The sequence below is a fragment of the Protomyctophum parallelum genome, assembly GCF_964188405.1.
Source record: "Protomyctophum parallelum genome assembly, chromosome: 23".
NCBI classification, from domain to species: domain Eukaryota; kingdom Metazoa; phylum Chordata; class Actinopteri; order Myctophiformes; family Myctophidae; genus Protomyctophum; species Protomyctophum parallelum.
In genome coordinates this window covers 15,059,976-15,086,151 of record NC_139715.1, presented here as the reverse complement: position 1 = coordinate 15,086,151, position 26,176 = coordinate 15,059,976, and the positions used below count along the sequence as shown (strand labels likewise).

The window sequence follows — 26,176 nt, the reverse complement described above, 5'->3', positions numbered from 1 at the left end:
GGCGACAGACGAAAACTATTACTTGCGCGCTCTGCTTGCACAAGTAATAATGGTCCTTAATATTAAAAGGGTTGAGCGTGAAGGAACACACTATGGAAAACAGTGACTTGTGATGGTTCACAGAATTTATGCGAACAAGGACATTATAGTTAACTTAAACTAAACTTAAAATTAAAATGAGGTGAAAAAAAAGTTCACTGGAAAGAAAATGTGACTGGATGGAATAAAAAACCCAATAAATAAAATGTATTTAGTTTTAGTCAAGAAAATTTGGTTAATGTATCAACATAAGCATGGGCAGACATTGTTCCGTCAGGTGTAAATCTCATGTGCCCAACTGTTACTTTCCAAGACTCAAATAAAACGAGGCAATACAGTTGATCTACAAGCTGCAGATCCGCTATTGTTTTGCTACATTTGTGTGACACTTTAGTTTGACGAAGTAGGGCATTAATTTACAAAATAAAGTTAAAAGATGGAGATAAGAGGCAGACTAGTGTTCCAAATGCCTTGACGAATACTACTAATGTAATAAAAACATAAAATAAAACTAACACAGAAACGAATAACTAAAACCCTATTCAAACAAGAAAAACTGAACTGAAAACTACAGATTGTTAAACATTAAAAAAAACTAAACTTCCCACTCTGGGATCTAACTGAAACTGATTCGAATTGAAGAAAAATTAAAACAAAATGTATTAAAAAACAAAGGAAGCAAAATGCTAAACTATAACAACTAAGCACCTGTTTCTCATTGACAGTCATGTTGTTGAACGTCGATTCGACACTATTTACTTTTGTAACTATTGTCTTTGTGAAATTCATTCGCGAACACATTTTCACCCAGCTTTTGTTGTCGCCTTGGTTAACCAATCTTTTGTCAATGACGAAATGCCCGGGGCACAATCTATATTAGTAAAATGTAAGCTATAATACATTCATGGGGTTGTGTAAATGATGAGAATTTAACTCACTTTAAATAGAATAAAAAAACCATTAAAAAAGCCGGTTGTGGAGTAGTAGAGTTCTCCTCTTCTCCAGTAATGATGCTGACTAGTTCCCAGTGGAATCACTTATGTTCCAGTGCCCTGCTTTCTTTCCCATCTGAACGAAGGGAACCGTTTTAAGGGCAGTGATCTCCTCGTCTTCCCCTTTCTGCTGTCCCATTGCCTGGAACTTGTTCTCTGCCTTTTTGTTTTAGTGGGCCCGCTGGAAGCCAGCACACTCATGTTAGTTTTTCTGTTGCTGTCAGTAGCCATGGCCGCCAGTTCCCACCTGATGTCGTGTGGGAGTTCCGACTGCTCCAGACTGTACTGAATAACCGCCAGCTTGCATAACGTCTTCAAACTAGGAGTTAGGTCTAAGATGTACAGGTCGCACACCTCGGAGTCATCGTCATCTTCGAGGTCTCTATCGTGTACCGGAATGGGCGTGCAGCTGTGTCCCCCGAACAGGACGACACGATCTCCCACCATACAACAGCACATCTTAGACATCCACGAACACGGGCCTTTCCCCTTGCACTCCACCTTCGTCCAGGAGAAATTCTCCGGGTTGAATTTCCACAGATCGTTGACGCTTTCGCCCAGACGGAAGTTGTCGCCGCCGAATATGTACAGCTCTCCGTTGTAGGCGAAGGCCGAATGATCGGCGCGTCCTTCCGGAAGAAGCTGTGCCGACGGCGTGCTCAGCCAGCGGTTTGTCTCGGTGTCAAACACTCTGACGATGTTGTACTGTGCCTTGTCCTGGTCCCCTCTGCCCCCAAACACAAACATACTTTTACCAATGATGGTGGCGGAGTGACATGTCGTGGCGGGTGCCTGCGTGTCTCTCGTGTTAACAAAAGTCCAAGCCATCGTGGCGGTGTCCAGCTTATGAATGTCATTAGTGTATCTGGTCAGCAGGTTGAACCCTCCGAAGATATACATGACCTTGCCCAGGACACAGGCCGAGTGGTGGTACCGCGAGTCTGGAACGGCGCCCGAAACGCGCGGCCTGAACCACGCGTGGGTGCCGACGTCGAACGTGTGGAGCACGTTGCTGTGCTCCCTGTACGTGCTCCCGCCCCAGATGTAGACGACGCCCCCTATCAGCACGGCCGTGTGGCTGTGGCGCATGTAGGAGACCTCGAGGGGAAGCTCGCCACTCCCGGCCGCCGTCGCTGGCGGCAGTTTGATCCAGCGCAAGGACACTGTGTTGAAGACGTGCACGTCGATGGGGTCCATGTAGCAGATGTACATGCACATGTAGCTCCGTCTGTCGGACACGGCAGGGATCAGACAGAACCCGCCGAAGGAATACACCTTGTGCCCCACGGCCACAGCAGCATGATAGACCTTCTTTAGGCCTTTCAGGTGCACAGGCCAGCAGAACATGTCGCACACACAACCAGAAAGACGTGTGTGGGTCAGAGCAGAGTTGTTATAACGTTTGCCCTGTCAAAGAATGGGGCGGCTGAGGACTGTCGTGCACGCTAACGCTTATATTGGTACAGTGCGACACAAGTGTCAGGTAAAGCTTGACCAATCCACAAAGCCCCGTGGGCTAACTTGGGTTGGCCAATCAGTCGGATGCTTTATGCTGCCTTATAACTGACTCCCTACTGCCTTATGCAACCCTTATAACTGACTCCCTACTGCTGCCTTATAACTGACTCCCTACTGCCTTATGCTGCCTTATAACTGACTCTTTACTGCTGCCTTATAACTGACTCCCTATCCCTACTGCCTCATGCTGCCTTATAACTGACTCCCTATCCCTACTGCCTCATGCTGCCTTATAACTGACTCCCTACTGCCTCATGCTGCCTTATAACTGACTCCCTACTGCTGCCTTATAACTGACTCCCTACTGCCTTATAACTGACTCCCTACTGCTGCCTTATAACTGACTCCCTACTGCTGCCTTATAACTGACTCCCTACTGCTGCCTTATAACTGACTCCCTACTGCCTCATGCTGCCTTATAACTGACTCCCTACTGCCTCATGCTGCCTTATAACTGACTCCCTACTGCTGCCTTATAACTGACTCCCTACTGCCTCATGCTGCCTTATAACTGACTCCCTACTGCTGCCTTATAACTGACTCCCTACTGCCTCATGCTGCCTTATAACTGACTCCCTACTGCCTCATGCTGCCTTATAACTGACTCCCTACTGCTTTATGCTGCCTTATAACTGACTCCCTACTGCTTTATGCTAGAGCTCTTCACTGGGGCCCCCGATTCCGAAAATACCCGAGTGGACCCGAGACCTGCCGGGTCGGAGCAGTGTTTTATCATAATCACTCGGGCAGGGACGGAATCACCCTTAACTTTACTGCCTCATGCACCCTTAATACTGCCTTATACTCCCTTATTACTGACTCTAATTCCTCATGCTGCCTTATTACCAGTGTAAGAGGAAGGAAGACTGGTTCTCGATCACACGCAATTCACGTGCACAGTTGACGTGCAGATTGCATGCAGTGTGAGAATACATGGGCTTCAAAATAAAAGTAATGCAGTTTTAGTCCACCCATATGGTAATGAAAGTATGTTTTATTTTAAGTAATCTTCCGTACAATGCCCAGGTCTGCACTAGGTTGTTGAGGGGCGCGCGGCCGTGTGCCTATACTGTATGTACAGTAGTTGCTCCTGTAATGACTGAACGTCCCCCTCCTGTACTGTGTGATGATCAATACCATGCAATCTAAGCCGCTGAGAATCCACGGCACACGTCTAATATTCTGTCACGGACACTGCAGAGATGAATCCACTTAGATCAATACACAAATCACTTTTTCTTTTGCTTTAATGTTTGCAAAGCTTGGCAGACACATCTGCGCTGTCGCTGTCCGGTGTATTCTAGAAACCTTGTATGTCCATCTTTTTTATTTTGGAGTCAATGGAAATGGAAAAATCACACCCGTGTGAAGTGAGTGGTGCAACTCTGTGTGGGGGTCCCCGGGGGGGGGGGGGGGCAGTTCCAGACCCACAGGACCACGGCCAGGGTGCCGGCCCATTTCCGGCAAGCTGCCCCACATCCGAAAAGGTAGAGAAATGAGAGACTCACCATGTGGGGGTCTCCAGGGGGGGGGGATCCCCGGAACATCCAGACCACCAGGAACCTGCCCAGGGGGCCGGGACGAATCCGGCGAGCCGCCCCACGTCCGAAACGGTTGAGAAATGACAGTTACCGTGTGGGGGTCTCTGTACTGTACTGTACTGTACTGGCACACTTGAAATCATCATATATACAGTTAATATGTGCGTGTGTGTTTGCGTGTGTGTTAGGTTGCGCACAGGCGGTGAAAAACAGCCATGCTGTTTTCATGCTCATACCCACCCAGGCAGCCAGCCACCCACACACACAGCTTCGTAAGGGAGTGAACGGTTGCACCCCTCAAAAAAATAACCTCTGTTCCACAGAGGCAGCACAGAAGTCAAGGTACCGATAGGTTGCAGAGTGAGAAATACTGAGATATACATGTCCCAGAAAGAATAAACATCACAAAACATAAGAAACCCACCCTGGGTTTACTTGTAAGCAACGCAAGTGAACGCAAGACTACAGAAATACACTGATTTTATACAGTATGACTTCTCATTAGAACGGAATGCTCTGCTGCTATGTGCGGGGGCACATGTGCATGGGGGCAACATGGTACAGTATGGATCAAAGAAAAGCACAAAATGAGTACCGTACATAGTAATTTCCCATTGCAAACGCTACACCATTTACATTATCCTACCGGATGGCACTTAAGCCCTTGATTCACAATGATCTTCCATACAAATCGCATCAAATGCCAAGTTGAGGTCGTCCATTATTGTTCCAAAAATAGGCCAGCCGTGTGAACCCCCACTCTGAGCCGCCATGGCGTCGAGGAGGAGGATGGTGTAGGAAGATGCCAATTACAGTTTCTTCCCATTAGCTGGGAATTCTACAATGGACAACACTGTGTGACTGACTTTTTCTTTTGCACTTCCTCATGGACCTAGCTGTGGATTATACCAGAAGGGTTCCCAGCATAATTACTTAATCCATTCAGGGCAGGAACTCCTTTTGGTGTTTTAATTTATACTTTAGCTTTAGCTTTAGTTGAAAAATAGCAGATCTACAAGCTCGTAACATGGCACTCTACAAGCTTGTATATAGAATATATATTCTTTCAGAGCGAGTCTTTGCTTCTTGGGGGTCCCTGGAACAACATCTTTTCAGATTGGGGTCGTGGCCAAATTACATACGTTTGGGGTTACTTCACATGAAATAGTTTGAGCACCACTGATAAACATAGGGTTTTCAGAAAACTGTCATGAATTAGAAGACATTATTAGAATTTTGACCTCAGGTCTTAATGGATATAGCATCACAATCATGTTAACCACTCTATTACCATGTTTATACTTTGGCTATTCAAAAGTAGCATTGTAACAGAGAGGACCTGTGACACATGTGGACACTTAGCCATTGGCACAATTGTACAGTTGTATTTTACCGAGCTGACCACTCAGATAACTAGTTCCACCTGGGGACAGAAATATTTAGTGATTGGCAGTTTGGGGTGCCTGATGGAGGGGGAAAGGAACTGGTTGGAATAACGTGTTCCTTCCATGCGCTACGTCCAACCAGGGAAACTCCCCCCTGTCAGGTGTAAAGGAGCGACTTGGACACTTATGCATGAAGGAAGCATGAGTTCAAGTCCGTTGCTCTCCCCAGGTTGGGGAGAGCAGAATATGGGTGTAAACAGCTTAGTGAATTGGGCCCAGGAATGAGTGCAATTGATGATATGCACAGTTGCACACGGCTGCCATCTTGCCAGCAAGGTGCTACCTAGGTGCAACTTCGCATAGACAGCCCATTCATCCAAACAGAAAAGTCCTATCTAATTGTATTAAATAACGTCAAACTCGCCAACATTGCAGCTGTACGGAAAGCTTGAATTATCCTCTTTCTATCTGCAATGTGTTTGTTTAATGCAAATGTTCATTTTTCAGGAAATGAAAAATATAAATTTTCAGCAAATTAAGAAAACCTTATATTTTGAAAACAAAGCAATGCCCCATCAAAGTGGGTGTTGCGACTTTATATATTGTCAATTACTTGAGACGGGGAGAGGTGGTGGAGTTAGTTGCTTTAGCAGACAGTTTGAGGGTCCAATGGAGTTTAAGAGGTTTTGTACAAAGCGTTTTTTACTACTTTCCATTGGTTCAATATTTTCGAAACAACACACAGACGTAAAGGGTGCACTGATTTATGCGAAATAATCAAAAACCTCAAAATTGAGAATTTTATGCAGCAAAAGTGTGTGCAGCAACACACAACTTTCTAATTATCTCTCTGGTGGTGGAATATTGTCTCTTTCCTTTGTTGCTCCTGGTGGCATTCCTTCTCACTAACAATACACCAGACAGCATTTGTCCTTTATTAAAACAGAACAAACACCCACACACTGTCTTCAAATGCAGTGAACCAACTTTTAATACGGAAACTTTTAAAAGTTGGTTCACTGCATTTGAAGACAGTGTGCGGGTGTTTGTTCCCAATGACCACCGTACCCTCTCCTATGCACCTGTCGCCTGTAGGTGTGCAAAAGCCTTGCTTTTTATTCCTTTATTAAAACATGCATGTTGTATGTTGTATGTTTGATGCTTTTGTGATCATGCATGATCGAGGGCGTTAATTTGCAGGGGAAAAAAAACATGCACAAAAAGTTATAATACGAAGTGCCAGGGGCGGAGCTACCGGGGGTGTAGGGGGGGTGGTCACACCCCGGCCCGGACCTCCTGAGGGCCCGGGCTGTCAGCTGACCGATTGACGATTTTTTACACAGTCACTCACGACTGATAAAACCAGCGGGCCCCGCGAATCCCGCAATTAACCAGATACAGAGCTTATATAGCCTATATAATAGCCTACACTTTAGCAAAATATCATGTCTGATGAGAATGTACTGCGCTGGACTGTACAAGCACCGTGGAGTCTATCTCAAGCCCACCACACACCGGCTGCGTCCGCCACGTGGCGCGGACACAGCCGCCTCCATTATTTTCAATGAACCTAACGCACACCGGCTCCGTCCGCCGCGGCGCCGCCTGGAAAATAGAACTGGGTTCTATCGGCGCGCCAGGCGCCGCCGCGCCACAGACGGTCGCAGACGGTGTGTGTCAGGCTTCACACTCTCTCCAACAGACATCCTCAGCCACGCTCCAAAAGTGCAGCACCTGTCACTCATTAGTAGGCTAATCACTCTGTGAGGATTTAGGAGAGCATTATGTGTGGATAACTTCCTTTTCTCCACAACGGACTGTTTAGATTCTAAACCCCTTCTTGTTTCTTTTCCCTGTGTGCGATCACTCAGAAGGTGAAACAGAACACAAAGATGAGTAGTAGACTATTTATTTTTTAACACACTGACGCACGCACCTCTCTCTCTCTCTACGTCTCTCTCTCTCTCTCTCTACGTCTCTCTCTCTCTACGTCTCTCTCTCTCTCTCTCTCTACGTCTCTCTCTCTCTCTCTCTCTCTCTCTCGTGTGTGCACTGCTGCGCAATGTCACAGACACAGGCGCGATCAATAATATATAGCATAAATAATAGGCAAAATATAGCACTTTCCCTCTATCTGTGACTGTGATCAGCTCCTCACACACAACTCCTCTCGCGACTCTCGTTCATGCACGCCTGCTCAAATTAGCAGCAACTGTTTGTGTAAATGTTTTTTTTTTTTTTACCGTCGGGGGTTCGGTGAGGCCCGGTCGTGCCGTCTCTCACCCCGGCCCGGGCCAATGTTGTTCCGCCACTGCGAAGTGCACAATTTGCACTTTCGAGAAAATTTGGAAGGAATGGAGAATGACAAGAAAAGGGAACACGGGTCAGATATGTCAATTTTGTGCAGCATAGAATGAGAACACAATGGTTCCTTGATTAATAATAAGTGGGTGGAATGAGGTGGTTAAAAATAGCAGCGGATATATGACTAGATAAGGTGTATGATTTAAATGTAAACCAGGCATGTGATTAAAAGACCATTTATTTTTTACTTATGTCAGACCTAATCTCTTAACGTTACCCTGTCCTCTCTTTTGTGATTCAACGAATGAATACTCGGTCTGCGTGCGTGCGTGTGTGTAATGCACGTAACTCGAGAACCGTTTGCCCCACCGACTTCAAATTCGACAAACGTTCCACACCCCCGCAGGGAGTGCAGTGCCCAGTATCGAGTCGGTCAGACCCACGGTTGTCCAGAACCACCACAAAAGGCTCTGTTCAGGCTCTGCAAGTGGGCCTAATGAGGCCAAGTCCCCTCACCTGTGCAATTTCCAGCCTCTGCCTCAGCCAATTGATTGGCATGGCAACCCCACACCTGACAATTGATTACTTAACCATTCCACTTTTCACAGTCAGTCAGTTTGCACTCTTCAGACACGGGCAGATACAGAGATCTCCATGTGGGACAGACAGTTAAAACGGGTGCTATGACAAGTTGACAACGGGGTGGCCGACGGGCACGTACAGCTCTAGTAAAGCTAAAAGGATAACGCAAAGAAATGTCCTGGGGACGTTTCCATTGTGGCCCCATGTATTCTATTCATCAACATAGCATAAAAAAGTTACAAAAACAACATACAAAACGGCGGCAGCGAGTGACACCTCCTTTCAATTGGAATTAATTTACCTCCCCTGTCATCTTTTGAAAGAGTTTGAAAGAAGCCGGTGATTCCCATATTTGAATGGATTGTGTGGTGTTAGGTGGTACCAGGTCATGGTCACGCCCTTCGTTGTTGTGGGCTGTGGGTGTCACTGTCTGTCACTCACTTTTTGGTCACTGTTGCGTCCAGTGTGAGGGTATTGATCCCATTCCATTTATATTAGCTTAACCCTCCCCTCCCCTCCCCTCTCCTCTCAGTGGTTTGAGAACCCGGACTATGACCTCTTCACGCCATACAGCGAACGGCGGCTCCGGCGGCCGGACCAGCCTTTCTACATCCTCCACCCGGTGTTCATCTGGAACCTGTGGGACGTGATACAGGCCAACACGCAGGAGAACATCCAGCCTAACCCGCCTTCCTCTGGATTCATTGGTAGGTCCCTCAGTTACAGCCCATCCTCTGGATCAGGGGTGGGCAACTTAGATGATGTAAAGGGCCACACTCTCTCCAGAGGGCCACTACAGTTCCACACTCACTCCAGAGGGCCACTATAGTTCGACACTCACTCCAGAGGGCCACTACAGTTCCACACTCACTCCAGAGGGCCACTATAGTTCCACACTCACTCCAGAGGGCGACTATAGTTCCACACTCAATCCAGAGGGCCACTATAGTTCCACACTCACTCCATGTGGGCCACTATAGTTCCACACTCACTCCATGTGGGCCACTATAGTTCCACACTCAATCCAGATAGGTCACGTTGCATAATACTGTCGGGCAGAAACATATTTTCTCTGGGGGGGGAAGACGATGCAAACTACAGTATAGGATGCCATGTCGAAATCCTCTTTCTTACCTCTACTCTCTTCTACCTCTCCTCTACCATTAAAACAAACGCATCCGGCGTGTGATCAAAGCCTAATGTAGCAGATTAGCTGAGCCGGTAATTGCCTCCACACTCACTTTAGTGGCGTGAATAAATCAGGCAAGGTTTCAAACTATCAACACGTGTGTGTGTGTGTGTGTTCGTGTGTTCTGTATAAGCCCTTTAACAAAACAGATCGATGATTCGTTGTACTTGTGTGCCCGAATATGTGCCGTGTCATCCTGTGGACTGAAGAAGGTCTCCAGTCACACACACACATTTAGAAGACATTTCTTTAAATGTTGTCGTCAGGCCTAGTTTGTGATGTGATAATGTGTCCCTGGGCTCTATCCCAAAGTTCTGCCGCACCTCCAAATTAATTGGACTCAAACTGTGCAAATAATTGTGCAATTAGGCGGTTGCTTGGATTTAATTCTGCTTAATTCGTTTGGCTTTGACCCATTCATTATTGTTCAGGCTGGGGGTCATAATTATACCCACAACCCATTTGGAAGGAAATTAGCCTGTTAGTCATTGATAACAGCATGAGACGTCCGAAGCAGAGCTCATTTCCTTCGTCAGGCTGTGAGGGTTATCTGCCTAATTCAAACCATTAAAATTTTAAAACACTGGAATGAAATCAACCCATTTATTAAGACCTGAGGCTGATTCTAAAATGTCTTCTGAATCCTAACAGTTTTCTGAAAATAATAATAATAATAATAATAAAAAAAACAAAAGCATATGTTGCTATGTCAGTGGTGCCAAAACATTTTCTTTTTTTTTATATATATTTGGTCGCCGATCCCCCATCTCAACATAATATGTTGAGATCCACTTATACTTATTTTTAAAGCAAACATCTTTTTGTTGGCATATTATGCCAACAAAAAGATGTTTGCTTTAAAAATAAGTATAAATCTACAAGCTCTGCATGAGCACGCGTAGATGGCTATTTCAACCAATCAGATTGCTTCCTCCAAACTTACCTGTTGTATAATGCTCCCTACCAGGGCCCAGGAAATGATTCCCCGTTCATTTTCCTCAGATATTTCAAAAAGTATTTTACAAAGCCAACTCAACTCAATCATGACAACAAACACAATTCTTTGGACCGAACAAATAATTAGAAAGAAGAAAAAAATGGCAGGTTACAACACTTTTTTTGTTGTTTTTTTTCTTTGTAATTATTGGTTTGGTCCAAAATATTGTTTGTTGTCATACAGTAAGTTGTCACAACTCCAGTTGGCTTTGTCCACGGCATAACCGTCTTTAAATAAATACTTTTTGAAATGTCTATGGGAAAAATGCATTTTGAATAATTTCCTGGGCCTGGCGTCGTCATGAAAGGGGGACTGCGAAACAATAACATTTTCTGCCTACTGGTAATGATGATGTCACTGTCGGGTTGCTGAACTGTCCACAGAGTTGAACAGGTTACATCGTCTTTTTCTAGCGTAATTTTGAACCCAATTAATTGGTTCAGATCCCTAAGGGTTGTTCTTGCCCTGAAGTGATAACCAAAGTGGCCGTGTCACTATTCAGATTGGAAGATGCAGAATGTCATATAAACCATATCAATCAAATCATACAAAATCTGACCCGTCTGAAGTGAGCGGCACTGTACTGTACTGTACTGTGCTGTGCTGTACTGTACTGTACTGTACTGTACTGTACTGTACTGTACTGTACTGTACTGTACTGTACTGTACTGTACTGTACTGTACTGTACTGTACAAGCCCTCCTCCCTGGCCTGTGTGTTAGGCTGTGCAACAGTGACACTTGGTGGTGATAACAAACGCTATGACGCTATTTTCCTGCTCGGACACAGCCAGGGACAGACACAGCCACACACTTAGCTGTCTATAGGAGTGGTTGCACCACTCAATAAAATCCACATAACCTTGAATTCCGAAGCATTAACAAAGTAATGTCGTGAACAACAGTTTTTCGCATGGCCAGTGACTCACACCACTTTATTTCAAAACGTGTCGCACCAAACATTTAGAGAACACCGTGAAGCAGCATCCTGTCCTTTAACCACGGAAACACCAACCATGTGGGGGTGGGGGGGAGGGGGGGGGATCACATCTACACCGTCAGAGCTGATATGTAGACTGTATCTGCTATACAATACTGGTGCTTCTCAAACTTTTACATTTCAAGGACCACCATGACTGAGCGTGTACAAATGGAACCGTAGCCTCTGTACAAGCCACACACGTCGCAACACTTTACATCTTTATATCTGCAAAAACAAATTGCTGAATGTTCTCCTGTTTTTGCCAAATGTTCGCCTATTAGCATGTGCTCAGAATAGGGGGCACTATAGGGCGTTCATGTTGTTAACGACAAAGCAATTTCAGTTTGGACGCACACAGAATCACAAGCAAGTTGACGATATAAAAAGCTACACACATTTCATTTACACACACTAACATGTGTATCGCAACGACTCCCAACATGTTGTCCTGTGGGGGCAGTATTGCAATGTCCTCCCCAGTAATAAAAAAAAATCACACCCGTGTGAACTGAGTGGTGCAACTCCTCTCTCCACCCCTCTCTCTCTCATTAGCAGGCAACAGTGCAGCACTGTCTCTCTCTCTCTGTTTCTGGCACAACGGCGCCTCTACTGGTACTCATAGTCATACTGGTGCTCATTAACGTCACAGTCACATAGGTGAACCAACACATAGGTGAACACGGACATTGCTGTTCCTTGGAGTGGTTGCACCACTCAAAAATCACACCTATGTGAAGTGAGTGGTGCAACTCCGTGTGGGGATCCCCAGGGGGTCCCCGGAAATGGCCTAATAATGGCCATAATGGCCTCATTCATTTTAAATACGTAAACCAGGGGTGATCTACCAGTAGATCACAAAGGCTGTGCAGGTAGATCACAGGACATGTCCCTAAATAATATTTAATTTAAATATATAAACTATTTTTGGAATCTGCCACTTGAGTTAAAGGTGACTTCATTGATTGACAATGCAATATTTTGTTTTCAACAGTGTTGCTGTGCCCAAATTAAATACAGAAACCCCCTAACTATTCGATTTCTCCCGCTCTATTTCCCATTCCAAGTGCATTTGTCCTATATGTATTCGCCAGTGCCCCTATTCTAAAGCCCCCTCAGGTACATATTTAAACTATTTTCACCAATGGTGGGTAGATCTTGTTGAGCTGATTTTGATTTTGAAAGTAGCTCTCGTGTCATAAAAGTGTGGCCACCCTTGACGTAAACCCTAGGCCTAGTATATCGTTGCTGTTATCTCCACATTTTAATTTATTGAGGGGCGCTCCTATAGGCGGAGCAGAACGTTACTCTTTTACCTGCTTTTTACTAACACTAACATTACAAAGATGCCCAGAACATCGGGATGAGGGATGAACCTGTGTCGTTTATGGCTGCTCCAACAGTAGTGGCAACATAAAAAAAAAAAAGTCAAAATATCCACCTGAGACCAGAGCCATAGAGTAATGGTTGAGACGAAGCTGTGAAAGGTCCTGAAAGATGCATAACGTCAGTCTTTCCCAATACCCAATCTTTCTGTTTCATGAACACAAGGCTGCTTGCTGTACTTTATACCTCATACTAAGCATTTCATGTATGAGGTATAAAGTACAGCAGCCTTGTGTTAATAAAATAGTTTGTTTTGACACAGTTTGTTTTACATCATCATTACATCACCTAATCATAGCATGATAAGAGCACCCCTCACTTCACACGGGTGTGTTTTTTTTTCTTTTTCTTCTATAATCGATTTATTTATGTATTAACAGTTTGCAGAATTACAGTACATTTCAAGTACAACTCAATACAAAAACTGGTAACTGTGAGTGGACGACACCATGAAAGCGTTACACTTGTTTACAAGAGGGCCCACCATTTTCAATACATCAAAAAAATCAACGTCCTACTTGATCATACTACAACGTCACACAATTCACCCTTTGTCAGCCTTCTGATTTGTCCCTGACTGACCAACCAGCAGGCTCTTTCTGCCTTGTTCCGCCCTGGTTCCGCCTTGTTTATGTTGAATTTGCTAAAACATCATTTTTGGGAAAAACTAAAAACAAACATGATATGCCCTGCCCTGCGCCTGTGATGTTCCTTTTTACTTAGACCAAGTTTAAAAAAAGAATTTAATTCACAGGATATCGGTACGAAGCAACTGAAAAACACCTTATTTCAATGGTAGTGGATGGAGAGAGAGGATTTTTGTCCCACCACGAAACGGCAACCAATGGGTGCGAAGAGGGGCACAACCACAGGCAGGACTTGACAAAGGGTGAATTGTAGAAAAACGTACCGCCTCTCACCACATTTTGAGCTTGTAGATCTGCTACTTTTGATATTTTTGCAGTTTTGGACATTATGAGGTGTCCTCCCGACAGAGAGAGTACTGTATACTTCATTGACTGGGGTCCCCCGGGGTGCTGTCTCTTCAGTGACAATAGCCAATCTACAATACAATGTAGTGCATTGTGAGCTTGTAGATCGGAAGGGTTCTCCTATTATGACCAGAACAATGCATTTTAAACTCAAACCTTTGCTTCTGGAGGTCCCAAAATGCACAACATTTTCAGATGGTAGTCCGATATTTCCACCTGACAGCGATGATGACATTCACAAAATGAACCTGGCAGACATTGTGAGCCGACAATGAGACGTCTCTTTTGTGTGGTAAAACGAGACGCACGCGGCGGAGAATGTACCTTCACTTTTCACAGGAATGGCACTTTTCCCTTAACCCATTAAGGAATGTCTTCTAAATCCTAAAAATCCTTTCTACAGTATATCAGTGATTTCTTTTTTTTTTTTTTTTAATAGCAGATGTACAAGCTTGTACATGATCCACTGTTTTTGAATAGCCAACGCAAAAATAATAATAATAATGTATTGTAAATTGTACTGTAAATGTACAGTTTTAAGGGGTTAATGTATTCACAGAGACTTTAATTCTGCTTTTTCAATCTCACAGTTCTTTTTCTAGACCTGACATTGCAATTATCGTTGAAGTAAGGAAACCCCCAAATGCTGTGATCGGGTGATTCTGATCGAGTCCATTACCTTTGGATTGTCGGTGCTGATAATTGGATTTTCCTTTTTTTTCCACTTTGACATGTCCTTGTCCAATTACACACTGGATTTTAACATGATATGAAATATTTAAACATCGCTGACACCAGTGACATGCCAGTACTACAAAGAATAGTCATGGTGGGAAATTAAAAGGTCATATTTAAATTTAGATTTATTTTATTTTATTAATGTAAAACTCTGTGAACTTGCTGCATATTTTTTTTCCCTTCACATTTTCTGAAGTATATAGCACAGATTGAAGACCTTGCATGGCGTTTTGCTGTCGGGCAGAAACCTTGTATATTGATGTCTCAAGTCGTTATGTTTTGTTTTTTCCCCATAAATGAATGCCCTATACTTCACTGGTTCTCCCTCTTTCTCATGCCACCCCCACACTGATATATATTGTGTCAGGGACCACCAGAGGAGAAAAGATTTGTGTTATTTTCTAATTGCCAACTACAAGCCATCCAATAATATGGATAAAGTGGTTAAAATGATTGTGTTTTTTCCTCTTTTTTTTGCATTTTATCGATTTGATATTGGTGTGACAATGTTAATTTGTTTCATATGTTTATCAATAGAGGTCAAAGACAAATGCTGTATTAATGCATTTGAGTGGGGACCCCCAGGGACCCCGTGGCTAGTGCATTTGAGTGGGGACCCCCAGGGACCCCGTGGCTCGTTTTTGGAGACCCAGTGGCTAGTGTTTGTGTAACCATGTCGTTCACGCTTCCCAAGGTGGACGTCATCTTGAATGAGATTTGAAAAATTGATTAGTCCTGTAATTTTTTTTCTTTTTAACCAAAAGTAGCAGATCGACAAACTCTGTACACTCAATATTTTGTATGCTTTTGTGTGACGCTTGCAGTGACGCTTGCAGTATGTTTAAGTAAGGTGTTAATTTACAAAACATCACACTTGTGTGAAGTGAGTGGTAGTTTGTTTAAAGTGCTCTAAGCCAACATTACAAGTCAATAAACTTGGCTGCTATGACGTATACGATATAGAGAATATGACACAGAGGTGTTTCCGGCATGAACGGTATACCAACATACTGTATAGGTGTTCCAGGTCTAAATGTGTTCATTGTGCGGATACCTCTTGCTTCAGTAGACATAGTACGTGGGGCATACATGCATTGGGAATTTGCCCATAACCATGGTGGCCGCAATGGCACAATGGCTTCAATGAACAGCAGCAGCTAATACTAATATATTGAAATGTATATTTCAATATACTGTATGCAATTTTATAGTATATCTATGGCGAAGACATAACAGATGCAGCGATGGATGGACCGTGCAGTTTGAACACCGTGCAATGCAAACAACATTCTTTCATGAACAGCTTATACTTCTTTATAGGAGGTCATTCGTGAGCTCTTGTGTCGTACAATACCAAAGACAACTTTAATAAGGGCACAACACAGAGGTTCAGGGTGTCACCGCACATGAGCACTGCACTGAGAATCTGGGATGATGACGTCTAAAAATCGTTGTCGAGCCATCTCGTGGGCTATACTTTCATCTTGTTCTTTATCTTCTTTTTTAAATAAACTCGTATGGTCAAAACATAGTTGCTTCTCGCTCGGGTGAGTCCACCGTTGCTCTTTGGGTGATTCCCAAAGTCACCGGTCCACGGCCACAGGCCGACAAGAGTTTTATAAGTGACAGTTTTGAACTGATTTATTGAATAAGTATTCAGACCTATTATCAGTTTTAGCAGGTTGTTAGAAGTACAGACAAAGGTTATATGCCGAAAGGATAAGGACCCCTGGGGGGGAGGGGCTTGATTGATTCCTTTGTGGTCCATTGTACTCAATTCATCAGTAACGTAATGTTGTTGGAGTGTTCACACAGCGCTGCGTCTGGTCCCGAGACGTGCCATTGGCTGCTGGCACGAACAACACGTTGTTGTGCTTTTTTTCTTAAACACTTTTCTGATACAGTATAAGGTACAGTAGGACTAATAATCACAAATATTTCTCTACTCGGTCTGTGTCTCATAGGAGGGCTGTGGGCAGTTCAGAAACCCGTCCACCAGTGACATCATCGGTGGGAAATCCAAGCTAATAGAAACTGCAGGCTTTCTAGTCCTGAAAAGTTGCAAAAATATTGTTTAACTATGATGTCACGGGTGGACATGTTCCTGAACTGACCACAGCCCTCCTATGAGACACAGATTGAGTAGAAAAAAAAGGTGCCATTTTGTCATGATTGTTAGTGAGGATCTATTATATGAAGATAGGTTGAAAAGTGGTACTTGTGGTGCGGTGCCTAACCGCTCCAATGACTGGCTGTGTGTGCAACTCTGTCTGAATGTTTGTTTGGGGTAAAACGGCTGCAATACCGCTGGGTGACCTACATTGACACTGTTGAGCAGCCTAAAAGGGCCATTCGCACTGAGCACTATAACTGCAGCCAGCCAACAGTGTTGTTGAGCAGCCTGCACCGCTCAGTTCACACGGGTGTGATTATTTTGTATTTACTACTTTTTTTTCCCTTTTTTTTTTTTATCCCACAATTTTGCAACCCATTTTTTCACCCAGTGTCAATTATCTAATGTAATCCTGGGCGCTACACTTACTCTAGGGGGGGGGGGGGGGGGGGCAGCGGACTGACCTCATGCTGCCGTCTATGCATGAGGAGTCCAAGCTGCTTCTTTTCACCCGACAGGGGAGTTAACCCGGGCGGACGTAGCGCGTGGAAGGAACACGTTATTCCGACCAGTTCCTTTCCCCTCCATCAGGCTGGCCAGGGGGAGGTAGTTTAGAGACCAGGATTACTGCATGTTTTTTGTGAGGGTACCTACCCTAGGGGACATGGGGAGAACATGCAAACTCCACACCCCGCCTCTGGTATGGGCACTGATGACGCGGAGGAGCGAACACGCCGACAGCGTCCCCAGTGGGAATCGAACCCAGGACCTTCTGTCGACAGCACTATCGACTCTGCCACTGTGCCCTCCATTTTGTCTTTACTTCATCGTAATGACAGTATGGCGTGGCGAAAATTGCCGACCTACAAGCACCGCGACGTGTTGTGAGCCAGTAGGTCAGCCACTTTCCTATTTTTTTTTTGTCTGTTTTCGTGCAATTTCTGCCTCAAATGGCGTTCCCAAACAGGGACGACTGGTCAAAAGAGGATAAAACCGCTCAAAGATGAAATAACCGAAAGAGTGACGCACCGCCACACTGCGTACGAAAGGCCAAAGCAAGAGGGGAAGCCACCCTTTTATATAGTCTTGCCCCCTCTCTCACGGATAGCGGCGCCTTCACGAGACGATATCCGGCAATTCCAGGCGCTGCTGCTGCTCTGACGCATCCATTTTGTCCAAGCCTGAATGCAAAGGGCTGGTGGTGCACTCCTTGTTGTTGGAGGCACAGCGGGCCTGGCTGTGCTCGTAGCAGCGCGGCGCCGCCGCCTGTCCACCGACGGTGGCAGCAGAGGGCCCTGCAGCCCCCGTGGCTATGTTGGCGCCTTGCGCCCGCCGGTTGAGCTGCAGTCCGCTGGTCTTGGAGGCCGCGGACTGGATGGTCTCCGCCGACGGATCTTTGCAGCGGAAAAGGATGAGGAAACAGCGGTAGAACTGAGAGGGAGAGAAAGGGGGGAGGGGGAGAGAGGGAGGGATGAAGGGAGAGATATGAGTAATGACAGTGTATATTTTTGCTGTCAGGCAGAAACCTTGTATCTCCATATTTGCATTTGTTGTGTTTCTTTTGGAAATTAACACCCTATACTTCCATAGCGTAACAAAAGCATCAAAAGTAGAAAAGAGCTTGTAGATCTACTACTCTTGCTATTCTTGAATTTGAATCTTGAAAGGTAAATTCCTTAATCTCTATCCTTTTAAGTTAAAAAAAAAAAAAATGTTACTCAACAATCAAACCTGTGACCATATATAGTCTAATAGTCTAGTGCCCGTTGACAGCATATCCTGTACTTGAAAGCAATACTGCATTGTATGCACAAGTTACTTTAGTTACAAATCTGTATTGCCCTATAAAAACGCTGCTAAACCATATAGATGCACTTTATACCTCTGGTACATTGTTCTTGTATGCATGTTTTCCTAATGTAATGTATTCCACCGTCTGCCTGTTTTGTTGAGCTGATTATATATGGCTCCGAGACATACTTTAAAAGAAATTAGAGAAACGGTTGGATTACACCCGCCTTCTAATGAGGGCACAAAATCTTTCTTGGAAGAGCCACCCATCGACTAACCTAATATAATAAAATACACTCCTTGGGCTAAAAGCAGCCATAGCTGACCTAATCACATTTGTCATGATGTCTATGGCCGTTTTTAGCCAAGGAGTGTATTTTGTGCAAAACGAATGCTTGGAATGTATTCAGAATCATGAAAACCCCCTAGTTTGACATGTCACATGCTACATGCTGTATGTTAATGGTAGGGTCACAAGAAACCCCTATAACAGCCGGCCAGCAAGTGGATTCATGAATGTATGTATATAGACAATATTTTAGGCCAATAAAAAATACTATATACCAAATTTCCGTCCACCTCAGCTGCCGGACTACTAGTAGTACAAAGTAGTAGTAAGGTTGATATCTCTTTTTTGCAAGTAGAAATATATCCGGCTCTCGAAGAGTTAACCGCTGGTAATATTCACATTTGCATTCTGAAAGAGTTAGAGGTTTGCTAGATGGAAAATATGTACATTCGGCTTGACTGTATGTCAAAAAAGTAAAAGTCTACTTTCCAACAATGCTTTTCTACCTACGTGGTAATAACCTTTCCATGCAGACTATGCAGCATTATAATAATTAACCGGCAGCACACTAAGAATACCAGCGCATCTGTAGATGATGACTTCTATCTGGTAATGCGGAGAGCAATGATTTGCAGTGGTGGAAAGTAACACACTGTACACTGCTCATTTGTGGTGTCGATATAAGCAAGAGAGCATGAGTTTTTTATTGTTTTTATTTTCTACTGTACTGTATGTTTAGTAGACGGACATACAGAGACATGGTGCATTTATAGATATAGATTTATTTCCATGTATTAAATGTAAAATGAATAAACCAACCCTTATAGTGATTGTTCCAAAGTGGCCAATGTATAATAACCCATTTAGGCCTGACCTCAACATTAAAAAAAATATATTCTAAATCCTCCAGTTTTCTGAAATAAATATTTTCACGATTTAAAAAAAATAGCAGACCTACAAGCTCGTAGCGCGCCACTCGGTCTCACGCTATGAGCTTGTAGATCTGCTATTTTTCAATAGCTAAATTATATCAATGTTTAAAACACCAAAAGGGGTTCCCGCCCAAAATGGATTAATGTGGGGGAGGTCCTTGACATGAAACTGCCTGAGAACCAACTGACTTCACATGTCTACAATCATCACGCTCTCAAAAGAAGGAAGGCGGCCGCGATTACATGTCAAATCAATTCCTCTCGAGTAGGCCCGCTCGTTACGTTACCTGACATGAATTGCAAGTGGTGGATTGATTTAAGTGTAGTGTACACGCCAACCCGCCTTATTTCTATTCATGATGGCTGGCCAGGAGCGTGCATGAAAATGTCAAAACTAGCCATACTTTTGACAGTTGCAGTGTCAGGGTTACGATATATAGTTGTTGGCAGAACTCTCCATGTCTGGTTGTAAATTAACACCCTACTTCATTATCCATGAGTGTCACACGAAAGTACTAAGTAGTGAACATACTGTATGTTCCACTATTTTACCTTACAAAGTGTATATAAGGTTTCCACACTGGATGAGGATGGCCATGTTTTGTTTGTTTTTGGTCTATTTAAAATCTGGATGGGAGTCGAGAAGTGTTATGGCTGTTGGTAGGGCCGAAACATTGGCTACTTCTTTGCACCTTTTACTTTGAGCACAGATCACTTTATGAGCATGTTAAAAATAAAACTATTAGTCTCTAAGGAGTCTTCCTAATGAAATGTAGAGAGCCAGCCTTTTTCTGCCAGTTTTCCTTCATGCGTTTGAGACCATTGTATGTTGGGTGTTTCATGGTGTTTTTCCTTTTCTTATGTGAACGTGTACTGTATGTTATTTGTATAACTGAACCTTGACCACCGCGATGACCAAGAAGGTCGCAAGAGTTTACCCTTTCATACAATTGTGTGCGTTTGTGTATACGTGATCATGTGCTTTTGCTTCTTCTTCTATCCCAGGCATCCTGCTGATGATGTCCCTGTGCCAGGAGGTGGACGTGTACGAGTACATCCCATCGGTGCGCCAGACGGACCTGTGCCACTACCACGAGCGCTACTACGACGCGGCCTGCACCCTGGGCGCCTACCACCCGCTGCTCTACGAGAAGCTGCTGGTGCAGCGCATGATGAGCGCCGCACCCGAGCGCGACCTCAGGAGGAAGGGCAAGGTCACGCTGCAGGGCTTCAGCGCCGTGGACTGCTCGGCCGCAGCAGAGCCGTGAACGTTTATATATATTTTTATTTTTTCTTGGTCGGTCGGTCGGTTGGTTGGTCTATTTTGGGACGATTTCCTTTTGGATCTTGCAAAGATGCGGAACCCGCCTCCGTGTAACTATTATTATTATTATTATTTAATTTATCTACAGGCTTGTAGATCGTACTTTTTGCAATGTTCGGGAAGGGGAAAAAAATAAGTCGAAGTGACAGTTTCCAGGACAATTTGCCACAGCTACTGTATGACAAGGGAGATCGGCTGCAATTATACAGGCCTGATTCTGTTACTGACCACATCGTGGAACGGTTGCTCTAACAAACTGTAACACATCATAATGAAGAGGATTGTTCCTTTTCATTCTTCCATTACACCTCGAGATCACACGCAACACGTCCGTTCATCCAGCCCTCATCACTTTGAACTATTATTAACAAGCCACTGGATCAATTCTGTTCAAGTCAATAGGCTCTCCAGTAGGTCTAGTCTAGCCTGTGATGAATCGCAAGTGGTGAATTAATGTTTAAGTTGACTGAACCTTGTGCTTTTCTATTCACGACACGTGTGACGGGTTGGGTTGCAGGTGTCGAAATGGAGGATATTGACAATTGCAGTGGCAGGGTTATAGGGTCTGAAGGCCCTAGCCCGCTTGCTCGTGACTCCACTTGTGTGGGAGCAGGACCTGAATGTGGTGCTGACCGTTGGGCCAGAGCCTCAGTTTGTTTGTTCACTCTTTGCTCTTCGTCTGTGACCCCGTAAACACTGCTTGGGAACCTTGTGACGGTCCGACAGAATGTCTTCGATGGCAGCTGATGGTGGAAGAAGAACCAGGGACTTATTGTATCTTTAGCAGTAGTGGACAAAGTAGTCAACCGCGGTGCTTGAGTCATAGTGTGTAGACTGTAGATGCTTCGGGTCAAATGTGACTTCCACAAGTGAATGTTTCTCAGTCAAGTGAAAGTCGCTCAGCTTGTAGATTGGCTATTTTCACTATTATTTCAAGTAAAGCTTAATAACATACAGGGTTACTGTATAGCAGTGGTCCTTGAAGGGGTTTCCAGCGAGTCCCCAGCAAAACGAGTTAATATAGCGATTTGTATAACTTGAGCTTGTGAGCTCATGGATCGGCAATGTTTTTGAAAGAATCTTGGAAAAAAAATCTCAAAAGAAATGTGAGAAAGGCATGTGAAACATATCAAGCTTTCAGCGAAAGCTTTCCCTGCAATAACAGGAAACAGAAAAGACACTGGTATAGAGCCCTGAGGGACTCCTCCACTCAACCATATGAGGGTTTAAAGTGGTTAAAACCTGGTGTGTGTGTGTGTGTGTGTGTGTGTGTGTGTGTGTGTGTGTGTGTGTGTGTGTGTGTGTGTGTGTGTGTGTGTGTGTGTGTGTGTGTGTGTGTGTGTGTGTGTGTGTGTGTGTGTGTGTGTGTGTGTGTGTGTGTGTGTGTGTGTGTGTGTGTGTGTGTGTGTGTGTGTGTGTGTGTGTGTGTGTGTGTGTGTGTGCCCCTGCCTGCCTTCCCTCTGGACATAAGCAACATGTATACCTTCCCCCAGATTGACAGCTCTGTATTTCACAAGCATCAACTCCTCGGGGACAGGGTCCGTGACCAAACCTACACTGGCGGATGCCTAACAAGCACTTCATAAAAGATATCCCCCCACTCAGCCCATATGTCCGTTCCGCTGAGAATTCAGTGCTTCTACTCGGCTAACGATAATACTCGGTTTTATTTCATTTTTCCAGCTCTTGAGGGTTTGTGAAAACACAAATTGTCTTAACACAAACATTGAATGCCTTTGACAATGAATGGCGAGCTTTGTGTGTTTGTGTAAACGCAAACATTGAAGACGAAGATGAGGACGCAAATTGTGATTGGCCAGAATGAGATGATGTATGATGATAAGAGTGCCCCTCACTTCACACAGGTGTGATTATTTTATTGTATCTTTTACTTAGCCCATTAAAACACATTTCCTGCCACTTTTACACATTTAGCGTAAAAGCACTTCGATGCCATCAAAGCCCGGAAAAAATAAAAATTTGTTTAGTTGACTAAAACTAGACTTATCACTAAAACATTTCATTCATCCATCCGTCCATCTTCAACCGCTTATCCGCAGTCGGGTTGCGGGGGCAACAGCTCTGCCAGTCTCCTCCCAGTGTGTGTGAGTGGGGGGGTGAGTGTGTGTGTGTGAGTGTGTGTGTGTCTGCGCGCAGTAGCAACTGCAGTTACTTGTGTTGTGTACAGTATGGTTAGGCAGTGCTACGCTTCAGCACATTGTAAAGCGGTGGTTCTCAAACTTTGACCATGTAATGGAAATTAATTAAGTATTTGGCCACGAACCCCCATCAGACAATGGGCTATCCTGTGCCACAGTGCCAGTAGCCTCGGAAACCCAGACGTTTTTATTTCCAGGGAGAAAAAAAAATCTGGGGCCGAGTCAACTTCAATTTGGCATACAGTAGCGCAAATGTTGCTCAGCTGATTTCTGATCGTCTGCACCTTGACGCACACACGTACACTCACACACTCCTCTCTCTCGCTCTAATTAATTGGTCTCATGTCGCGCAGCTGTGCTGCCTATGCCATGAAAAGCATAAGTGAGTTCCAGTCTACAGTGCCAGAGACTCCTCGATACAATATTTGTGGAGTTAAAATGTTTCAAAATTATTATTTTTTGCTGCATCCCTTTCCCATATTTTCACTATAAAGGTTTGTTTTTGAGTGGTGCAACCACTCCTATAGACCATTTGCAGACCTCGGCCATGTTTACACCAGTTTTGGAAGCACTCGTTTTCAGTAAAGCAATGTCCCGCTGCCTCTTGCATTATGTGCTAATTCAAAACAGGTGGTACACAGGACAGTTGAGTAATATCTAACGAGCACTTCCAAACTCCAGCACTTAGGAAAATAATCATCTGCAAAGACACAAAGTAGCTCATAACATGTCTACAGTGGATTTTTATGAAACAAACACTTTGAGGATAGAAAGAGAATAATTCAAGCTTTCTGTACAGCTGCAATGTTGGCGAGTTTGACGTTGTTTAATACAATCAGACAGGACTTTTCCCTTTGGATGAATGGGCTGCCAATGGAAGTTGCACCTAGGTAGCACCTTGCCATTAACTTATATGGTAAGATCAGATGGCTGCGGTCTGCATATGGAGAATAGACTAATAGCTATGTATGTGGCTGTGTCCCTGTCCCTGGGCCCTGGGACACAGCCCCCAAATAGCACGAGAATAGCGCAATATAGTTTGTTCACCAAGTGTCACTGTTGCACAGCCTAACACACAGACACACACAGGCCAGGGAGGAGGGCTTGTACAGTACAGTACAGTACAGTACAGTACAGTACAGTACAGTACAGTACAGTACAGTACAGTACAGTACAGTACAGGTCTGATTTTTATTTTATTTTAGATCTGTCACTTATATTTGTACCAGTATGCCCAGCTGAATCCATGTGGTCTTGCTGGGGCTGAGTTGGCCGGACTTGGGGATCCAGAAGCAGGCTGAGCATTCTGATCCATGTGCAAAAGAGACGTACGTACGAAACTTCAGAGGGAACCTGGATGTCTTTCGCCCCTATACGCCAGGACTGCTACGTATGTATGTATGTACGTACTACGTACGATTATGTTCGTACTACGTATGTATGTAATACTGTATGTACTGAGTTGTAGCGTGTGCACAAGAAGACAGCAATAGAAATGTCATTGTTACTGACCGTGTCGAAAGCCTGCCACGTTAAACACAGGCTTTCTTTCTTTAGGCACTTCAAGAAACTGTTTGTTTTTGCCTCTTTTTTTTAATAGACTAATTTGCACTGATAATGTTTCCATTTTCTGTATAGAATTTGTAACTTTGTTCATTGTTTTCTACCTGGACTAATATAATAAAAAGATACTAGTTTGTAGCAGTGGAGTTTGACTGAGATTGTTTTGTGTCATATTCAGTAAGTTGTTCTCAACCTTGTGTCAAGAACCCCCCAAAATTGATACAATGCTAATTACAAATTATGTTAAAAATATTACTTAAAGACATCAGAGTGCATAGTGCAGGCAGAGAGAGGGAGCGCAAGCTGAGCAATTCTCGTGGCACACTTTTATGCGTTGCATTGCTTATTTCTCACCACCAATGTTTTCAAATACATATTTTAATGTACTGTTTTTTTGAGTGGCGCTCCAAGGAACAGCAATGTCTGTGACTCTGTGTCCGCCTATGTGACGTTAATGAGCACGAGTATGTACCAGTAGGGGCCAGTAGGGGCGCCAGAAACGGAGAGAAAGTGCTGCACTGTTGAGAGAGAGAGAGAGAGAGAGAGAGGGGAGTTGCACCACTCGGTTCACACGGGTGTGATTTTTGTTTACAAAGCGAGTAATGCACCATCCCAGTAGTCTGGCTTCCAGCCTGATTCGCTGCCTTCCGCGGATTTGTAAATGTCACTTTGTGAAGTGACATTTACAAATCCGCGGAACCAGTGTTGATTTCGTCGACTACCTTTTTTCACTGACAAACTAAATGGAAACTAAAGCTACGATGACTAAAACTGAGACTAAATATACTGTCGATTTCGTCAACAAATAAAAAACTACACTGAAATGTTAGGAAGGGATTTTTACACACTCTGAAAATAGCAGATCTACAAACTCACAAAGCGTTGCAGAGCGACACGTTGTGAGCTTGTTGATCAGCTATTGTGTAAAAACAGCCATTACGACGGCATCAAGGCCCGCCAAAATACATTTCAGTCGACTAAATCAACTGCAGATTTAGTCGACTAAAATGTTGTGATATTTAGTCGACTAAAAATAGACTTACACTAAAACATTCCTGGTGACAAAAATGTGACTCAAACTAAATGAAAACATTTCAAGAGACTAAGAGTAAAACTAATTTAAAATTTGCTGCCAAAAACACAGGCTGGAACCCAGCCAATTTTGAGGTATTTGTACTTTACTTTACTTTTACACCACTACAATTATTTGAAAACTTTAGTTACTAGTTACTTTGGAGATTTTAATTTTGATTCGAAAACATACATTAACCACTTCAACCCTATACATTTCGGCCATTTGAAAATAGCAGATCGACAAGCTCACAATGCATTTTACTACGAGTAAAAGTACTTTTGTAGTTTTA

At 44.0% G+C, this 26,176-nt stretch overlaps 3 protein-coding genes across 3 annotated transcripts in view; 1 reads left to right on the top strand and 2 right to left on the bottom strand.

Moving 5' to 3' along the window:
- The window catches only part of LOC310854312 (beta-galactoside alpha-2,6-sialyltransferase 2-like), a gene marked incomplete at both ends in the record, with an annotated part of 44,513 nt that extends 23,479 nt beyond the window's left edge, over positions 1-21,034 (top strand). The window contains 2 exons of the mRNA XM_083758910.1: positions 8,894-9,068; positions 20,772-21,034. Coding sequence (XP_083615036.1) covers positions 8,894-9,068; positions 20,772-21,034 — 438 coding nt within the window. The remainder of the gene's footprint in view (positions 1-8,893; positions 9,069-20,771) is intronic.
- LOC310854313 (kelch domain-containing protein 3-like) lies at positions 1,077-2,378 on the bottom strand (the record flags this gene model as incomplete). Its single annotated transcript, XM_083758911.1, has 1 exon — positions 1,077-2,378. One exon carries the CDS (start codon positions 2,376-2,378, stop codon positions 1,077-1,079), a length of 1,302 nt encoding a protein of 433 aa, XP_083615037.1.
- Positions 21,035-22,227: 1,193 nt separating the features above from the next.
- tmtops2a (teleost multiple tissue opsin 2a) overlaps positions 22,228-26,176 on the bottom strand; it is a gene marked incomplete at both ends in the record, with an annotated part of 47,399 nt that continues 43,450 nt past the window's right edge. The window contains one exon of the mRNA XM_083758908.1: positions 22,228-22,243. Coding sequence (XP_083615034.1) covers positions 22,228-22,243 — 16 coding nt within the window. The remainder of the gene's footprint in view (positions 22,244-26,176) is intronic.